This window comes from Magallana gigas, chromosome 6 (assembly GCF_963853765.1).
Source record: "Magallana gigas chromosome 6, xbMagGiga1.1, whole genome shotgun sequence".
Classification (NCBI taxonomy): Eukaryota; Metazoa; Mollusca; class Bivalvia; order Ostreida; family Ostreidae; genus Magallana; species Magallana gigas.
The window spans coordinates 19,253,392-19,262,312 of NC_088858.1; the positions used below are offsets into that span (position 1 = coordinate 19,253,392).

At 34.4% G+C, this 8,921-nt stretch overlaps 1 protein-coding gene across 1 annotated transcript in view; it reads left to right on the forward strand.

The window, feature by feature from the left end:
- The first annotated feature begins 3,980 nt into the window (after window positions 1-3,980).
- The window catches only part of LOC105322763 (homeobox protein SIX2), a 17,382-nt gene continuing 12,441 nt past the window's right edge, over window positions 3,981-8,921 (forward strand). The window contains exon 1 of the mRNA XM_011421638.4: window positions 3,981-4,880. Within this exon, the coding sequence (XP_011419940.2) occupies window positions 4,114-4,880 (767 nt within the window). The 5' untranslated portion in view covers window positions 3,981-4,113. The remainder of the gene's footprint in view (window positions 4,881-8,921) is intronic.

Below are 8,921 nucleotides of genomic sequence, written 5' to 3' on the forward strand. Positions count from 1 at the left end.
AAAATATAGTGACTAATTATCGCTTGTTTCACGGGTCAATGTGACGCGTGAATTCCACAGGGTTAATATACAAGTTCAATACTATGACCGTTTTTTTATTTATAAATAACAGTTTTATAAAAAAAAATAATAATAAGGAAGTGCGAGGAGCCATTATTCAATATGCAACAATGTGTGGTATCTGACATTTTAATTTTTTTTTTTCAGATTCATTACATTTAGGGTACATTGTATGAAGTAATGCACGGTATTGGTGCCAAAACGGGTCCTACATGTATATGTGCAGAAACTAAGATTTTTCAAGAGTCTATTTTCGCAAGAAATTAGAAAAAGAGATTAATTACAATACTAGGATATCATTTGAATTTGTGATGGCTGAGTTTTTTTTTCTACGCGCGTTTTTGTTTGTTTAAAAAATGTTTTGAAAAAAATAAAACGTAATATGTTAATTTAAATCTCACATGATGTTCATTCCAACAAGTATCCGTACCTTTCAATAATTCAGAGAACCATCTCGATCGACTCTTTTCGCAGAAGAAGCATCGGCCTGAGAATTCGAGGATATCATATTTCTGTTACAGAAGAGAATCCCCGCCAATTGACAGTTCTCGCCATAAGGTGATACAGAGTGCTAGACTAAAAGCACGTGCCTACGACGCTAGGATGGAGCCAAAAAAACCTAAGTCCCTCCGTATCTAATTTCATTCTAGCGCATTGCCAACTGTTCCTTTAGACAATGCTCGTCTTTTCACCAACTATCATATCATAACGTCTGATTGTTCAATTCTATTCTAACACATACTCGATTTTATTCCTATTCACGGATTCCTCCGCGCGGGGATATTAACCACATGGCACCGCTTGCTATGTATTAAAATTTAAAACCAGAAACCATTGTTGCATTGTTTCTGGGAGAGGGCGTTGAGTAACTTAATTATTCGTTTTTCCTTATACCTGGAAGATGAGATGTTTTCATTATTCGTCTGTAATGGTTTGATTATTTTTTCCGCTGGTTAACATCTTTTTAAATTTTTTTTTATCTTGATCACTAATACATTTCGATCTTTAAAAGAAACTTGTGCCGGTTTTTTTTTAAAGTTAAAATTCAAATTTCTATCACTGATAAAGATGTGTTAAAAACGCAAAATGTTATAAACAAATTCAAGCCAAAAAATCATTCTTTTTTTTACACCGTCTTGTAAATTGATTCCTATATATAGTACATATTATATTATTGATCCAACACATCTATAGATTAAACATTGTTAAAAATATAGCTTTCTAAGAATACATTGCTGAATAGTACGTGCCTAAATTTGGTAAAAGTCTAATTCTTTCCCCAGAAATATGTTATTCATTAGGTTTTAGTTATAAATTCTTATTCAATCCTCATGCTTCATAATATTTCTAGAATTGGTACATGTAAAAGTAAGCTGTGTTAGCTGAATATATAGATACTTGTCTCTATTTCCAATTATTGGTTAATGTTGTTTTGTACAACGGTGAAAATATAAATTGAAATTCATTTTTATTATACTACCCAAAAAGTTCACTAAATTGTTTTAAAAAAATGATAAAAAATCGATTTTTGTTATATCGTTCATAATCTAAGAACCTGTCCCACCACATGGACGATGTAATTCAAATCATTGTTGATCTTAAATTAAAAAAAACAAACAAACTACAATCACGACTAATAATCTTCGTTCGTATGGATTCAGTATATGATGCAAAAACCATAACAATATATAGCAATTTCCGATGGCGGGTTATATTTGCGGGTATAATTTTTTGCGATTTTAAATAAAATGGAGGAATAAAATGACGCAAATAAAAAGCCTAGCTCTATCAGGTTACCTAAGGCCTGGTGCTTTAACAACCGAGCAATTTCAGTCATAATAAAGTGCGTTATTAATTGCTATGTATATATATGCGCCTTTGGCCACGAATTTACGGACTTGTATTATTTTTTACTAAAAACGTTCATTTGTTGGGATACAAAATGACTTTTTTGTTGATTGAAATCGGACCTAATTTAGACTATGATATAAATACGGAGCACAGGCACACTCTATAAAATTAAAAGGCACTGAAGGTCTAAAAATGATACAATTTTGAGGTTTTGTCACGCATACGCTAATTCAAATTAACATATTCCAAGCATTGAACATATTAAAGGTTTACAAATCGAGATATATATTGTTTTGAATGATTTTTAACAGAATTATTAGATTTGCTGATATGTATTATTTTACAATATATCTTATCCGTCCTAATATAAGCATAATGCACGCCTTATTTTTCAATCTTCTTTGTCAATTTTTATTTAAGCCGCTATAATAAGCCAAAATTAACATCCCCGCAAAAATAACCCGCTATCCGGATTTGTATTGTTTTATATAATCACAGATTATCTCCATTCCAGTTGAAACAAAACTGCACATACATGAAGTGAAGAAAAACACAAAAAAAAAACCAAAATAAAAAAAAAGGTAAATCTGTTCTAAAGGTTCCCTAATCTGGAATTAATCTTGTGTTTAATAATTGTTTCGTTTTCAATATAATTTACGTTAAAAACCCCAGAAATAATTTATGTTAGTATTACTTATACATCTAAAATTATATTCTCATTATTCAATCACGTATCGTTGGTCATTCATGATTAGATGAAGCGCATTTTAACCTCTCCCCTTTCACCCCAACCCCTATAATTCATTCACTACTATAACTTGATCATCAGGTCCCACTGTCACCAACTTTCCTCCAGTCATTACTAAGCCTCAAGCCTGAGTTTTTACCTCAAATTCATGCACCTTTCCTCTAAGGATTTGAGATGAGGACTGAGTTGAGTGATTAGAAAATTTTGGTGACGTCGGTGCCAGCTTTTGTTTGAGGGAATCAAAAAGAACCTCCGATAGAAATATCTTTCGACCACTTATACTGGCTTTTTAACTGAAAGTCATATGTTGCATATTATTACATTGCAAATCATACTTATATATAAACATATATTTTGGAAATTTTTATCTTACATTGTGTAAAAATATGATTTTCGAGTACAAAGTATATATTTTCTCCCACCCTTGCCAATTTCAAGTTGTTCAACCTCTTTCGTCCGACCGAAAATTTCACTTTTGTGGGAACTGACAGAGGAGGGGACCTACGGTCCTAACAAGTGATAACATTAGGGCGTTATACATGAGGAGCATTCTCTTTATCAAAAGCTGGGAGGTGTAAGCAAAGATTCCACACAGCAGAGCCATTAACATTGTTGAAGCTGTTGTCTCCATTGTTTCAAGTACGTATGTAATGGATGCCGGGCAAATATAAAGTAGATCACTCGAAATAGTGAAAATGCTGCAATAGAAATTACGATGGCAATTTCAGATGTACATATTCTCGATTGGTAGGAAGATTGTACATAATATGTTTTTAAAAACCGTCCGTTTTTACCTTAAACAGACCCTGTTTATTTCGTAGAACCCAGTCGTTAATTTATTCTACAACCAGACGTTCTTAATTCATTATTATTAATGCACCATTATTGAGTATATAGCCTTTTTGTGAAAGAACCCGGATTTGTTACGGCGCGTAGAATTTTTAAAATATCATTTTTCGTTATTACCATATTTATCAGATTGTGTGATACACATGAAATTTTTTGGAGGCATAAAATGTTTTCCTGCTCGAAAATATTTTTTGTTGCGTTCGTATAGCTTCCACGGCACAGCGCGATTTTATATCATTGTTTTGTTTACATTATTGTCTGCGAAATAAAAGAATCAATATGTAGTGAATACCTGGATGAAACATGCTGTTCGTTATATTAAAGAGGAAGACCATCATTTGGCAGTCTTCTGATGACAGCCGACCGATCGCATTGACAAGCAGACGATAGGTCGGCTCGCGCGACACGCCCTCCATTCAGTGAGCGGAACTCCCTCTTCTTCACACTTAGCCAATAGAAATACACTGCCTTTAAATACAGCAATTAAAAGTTGGTACAAAGATGGTTCATATCAAATCTTGTTAGATTTAGTTTTTTTAATATCAAATGTGAATGACTTTTTTCTGAAGAGGAGAATTTTTCGGTTCGGAGAGGAGAAAACAAAGATGGATTCTTCAAGTAATGGAGATTCTGGTATTTTACCGGTGGATCCAGTGTCGAACTGTTCCCCCGGGGACATTCCCAACACCCCATCAGAGGATGTTTTGAATATGGACACCATCACAAACGAACACAAAAACAATCGAGTGATAGACTCGGACGTTCGAACCTCAGACAGCGGATCCCCGAATTCGAATTCAACAAATTCGGAGTTGTTGTCCGGCAAAAATTTAACTTTCTCGCCAGAACACGTTGCGTGTGTGTGCGAAGCTCTCCAACAGAAGGGGGATATCGAGAGACTCGGGCGTTTTCTCTGGTCCTTACCCCCCAGTGAACTTTTAAGAGGAAGCGAAGCGGTGCTCAAAGCTAGAGCCACGGTGGCATTTCACCGCGGGAGTTACAGAGAGTTATACGCCATTCTGGAAAGTCACAAATTCGACGAGGGCAATCATGCTTTTCTGCAGCAACTTTGGTACAAGGCCCACTATATGGAGGCACAGAAAATCCGCGGGAGGCCTCTGGGTGCCGTCGACAAGTACCGTTTACGAAGGAAGTATCCTTTACCGAAAACAATCTGGGATGGGGAGGAAACTATTTACTGTTTTAAAGAGAAATCACGACAATCATTGAAAGAGTGCTATAAAAATAACAGGTACCCCACTCCCGACGAGAAAAGGAATTTAGCAAAGAAAACGGGTCTGACATTGACTCAAGTCAGTAACTGGTTCAAAAATCGCAGGCAACGAGACCGCACGCCCCACCAGAACCCAGGGTAAGAAACTACAATATGTAATTCACACTCAGACGGGAACTAATTCATCTTTTGTCATAACAGTTTTCATTACTATAAGGAAGTTTAGATTTATTTTGTTTATTGCGTCGAATGTTTATAGTTCGTCATGGTCCGTGAATGATTTCATTTATAATACGGTTATTTTATTTTTTGTTGTTAAAATATTATTTACCACACCGGAGAAAATTAGAGATATCCGGAAATTTTTGCGCTTTTTGTGTATAGCGGCATGCCCAATTTAAGTCCTTATTTATCCTGAACTGCAGTATTAAATTTTTCACAGTTTAGACTTGTTATAAACTTTTTACGTAAGTTAAAACCTTTAAAAAGCCACTGCCTTATCTAGAATTACCGCATTCTGCCAACACTGATACCGCAATACCGATGCCATCCTTTATAGTTGCTTTTTCATAATGTTCTCGATTTCAACACTAGGATATACATATAGTTTTAAGCTGTGGAAAGTCCCAGCAAAGCACAACGTGTGATGAAAAAAAAATACATTACGCTTTTCTATTCTGTTCGCCGTTTTGCTGAAGTACTATGATAACTTTCAGTGGTGCACTTAGAATTGTAACAATTTCGATACTTTAAATTGCACACTCTTAAAAAGAAACGAAAATAGGAAGATAAAATGAAACTACTTCAAGACACTTGTATAATTGTACGTCCACACTCGTTTGTGAACTGCTCCTGAACAAATTTATTTTTTTTATATTTATTTTTTGACACAAGATGGACAGATTCTTGACTGTGACACATATGGGTGAGAACGGAACTGCCAAAAAGGCAATTCTCTCGCTCCCTGTCTCTTTTATAAATCCAAAATTGTTACATTATCAAACACTGCAAGAGATTAAATACCATTATCTTTTTTTTATCCAGTTAATAACGTATTGACCTCGTCCAATGTCCCATGCGCACAGCTATGTTTTATTCATTTCGCAGCTCATCATAATTTTGACATTTCAACAAAAAACTCTTCCTCTTTAATTTACCACTGAAGCCCACAATAGCAGGTAAACACCAGTAAGTGAATGGTGTCGCGAGGTCCATTTGTTGCTCGCTTTCTGTGTAAAGAACGCCTTTTATTCCGTATCTAAATAAAAAATTAATGGGAAATTTATTTCTAATGACGAAGGTCAAACGAAAAATCCGGCAGAAGCCCTTATGGAATGTGTCACGCGGATTAGAAAGGGAGGGAGTTTACCCAATATCTTGGGGCTCTCGGATAAGAATTGACGTGTACGGGTCTGGGTTTCATCAAAATTCTGAGACCCAGACTCTCTCTCTCTCTCTCTCTCTCTCTCTCTCTCTCTCTCTCTCTCTCTCTCTCTCTCTCTCTCTCCGATTTTCTCTCTATCCCTCTCTCTCTCTCTCTCTCTCTCTCTCTCTCTCTCTCTCTCTCTCAAATTATAAGTTGTTTGAAGTGGCAAGGCTTATGGGCATATCTCTCTCTCTCTCTCTCTCTCTCTCTCTCTCTCTCTCTCTCTCTCTCTCTCTCTCTCTCTCTCTCTCTCTCTGTGTAGACATCTTATCCGGATATGTTCAGTTGAAGCTGTAACTTAGAACAATAAGCGTTAAATCGTATAATCTTTTATTAAGAACTTAAAAATAAGCAAACGAACGTGAACTCTCTTCCAAGTGTACCGTTATACTGATCTACAAAATGACCTATTCTGTTACACCACTGGGGATCATCTTATTTTATTTGAAGTATTGTAGGTACAATTTTTTTCTTTTACAAATGAATCGCGTTAAAAAAAAAACAACGTGAAAATATTATGTTAAAGGTCATAGCAAAATTTGTATTTTGTCTGTAACATTATAACCGGTGTTTCAGGAACAAAAAATATATTCATATACTGGAGACAACATAAACATTTAATTACCTACCTGATTCAATTGATGAATTAAAATGTATAGTGTATAATATAAACTATCACCTTGATTTTCTAAAAAAAAAAAAAAAAATTAAAATACTGGATTATCTGTCTATTGGTGGGAGACCAATCCCTAACAAGAAAAACATTCTTCAATCTCAATACTGAAAATTGACGGAATATTCATTTCCGAATAATTTTTTTTTTTTTAAAAAGGCCAAAAAAAGGGAGGGGTGTAGCATACAGCATAGTACCCATTCTTCAAGTGCGTGTCTTTTAACTTGCATACAGTTGTATATGGTGAATTTAAAATTAGGATAAAATAGTTTTCCAGCAACAGGTTTCATCTTTTATAGATTCTTTTGTTCGTTTGTATGAGCTTGATTATCATTTTATGTAATTTTTTGTCTTCATTTGGTACCCGGTGTATTTTCATTTCTGCATATTCTCACATATCAAATAACTTTTTTAAAAAAATATGGAGAGTGTATAACGGAGGATAGATTTAGTATTAAATCCACAAAAATAAAGAAAGCAAAGCTGTGCATCCATTATTTTACGCAAAAAAGGGAACTTTGTTTAAAAATAATCTTTGTTTTTTAACATGCGATAAAAAAGTCGAGATGTGTGCACCTGCATCTGAAAAAAATTGTATAATCCTTCATAGATTTTATTTAGAATAAAGTAATTTTCTGTAAAGCTAGAATCTTTATCTACTGAATTACAAGCACTTACAACATTTTTTTACTGTATTTAATGATAAAAACTCACAGTTAATGTAATTTGACTGAAATGTGGTATATTTTCTAAACGTGGGATGGAATAAAATTTACATAATGAAGCCCCATTTTTATTATTTTCTCCTATTGACAAACCTCTGTTGTATTTTACCGAGAAACATATTAAAAACGGACTGACAATAGATATTGTGTAAGGCGAGGGCCGTCAAATGAAATCGGTTATGAAGGCAGCATTAGTTTGTCTGCACAATTTATTGTGGATGAAAATCCATAACATTGTTCCAGTTCGTCAACAGATACTTCAGGTAAATTAACTCCTTTTATCGTATTCATAAAAAAACATAGATTGGGATTTATCAGCAAAAATGACAACACCGTACGAAATTTAACGTCCTATAGAAAAGCGTGTTGCGTTTAATTAAATACGAATCAACGGAGGGGCTCAAAATACTAATAATGGAATACTAAATGATTTATTTTCCGTATTTATACCATCCATTTCCCTTGTTTATATTTTATTTTTTTTTTGGAAAAAAAATTGAAGCTAGATTTCTGTTGCACTTTTCCTGCAGAGTAAATTACACCGGGGCGAGAAATGGGGGACGTTTTTAAAACGTTAGAAGTTTTTTCGCCCTCGGGCCAAACCGTGAACATCTTTTCATTCGGCACTGACCTTTTGGCTCAAGATGGACCTAGTTGTAAGGGCCAATTGAGGACACAGGGATCCATTTTAGTTTGCTCTCTTGAATCTAATAATTCCGGTTATGAACTTGATTTTTTGTACGAGCACCATTATCTCCCCGTGAAGTTTTGGTGGGAGACCCTCGGGGAAACGTTCTCATTCATTAAAGTCTTTTTTCTCTTTCATTGTCAATAAAATTCATTGACCTTTTCTCCTATAGTTTGCACATATAGCTCCGTATTTTCTCTCTCTCCCCTTTCCCCAGAACTGTTCTTGATGCCACTATAGCAATCGTTCTAAACGTAAAAAAATTGTCCTAAAAATTTAGATTGATACAAATTTTAAGTAGACAGCCATTTTGTTGTTGTTGTTGTTGTTGTTGTTTTGAACAACAACAAAAATTTTAACAGTTCCTTTAATAAGCTTAAAAAGTTGTAAAAAAGAAATTGGTTTCGTATACAATGTGACGCTTCTAGACTTTGATAGCAATGTAGGAAAGGTACATGCAAGTCAGTTTCTTTCGGGATCCATACTCTTTGGCCATAGATATCAGTATGATGGTTATATAGACAGATGTATTCGGTTTTGGCATACTTAAATAAGTACTGTTTTTATATGTGGGGTTATTATAGATTCAGAGTAATACGTTTAAAATATTAAAATTTAAAAAAAAAAATCGAAGGAAGAAACCGGAAAATGGAGAATGATTTGGGTG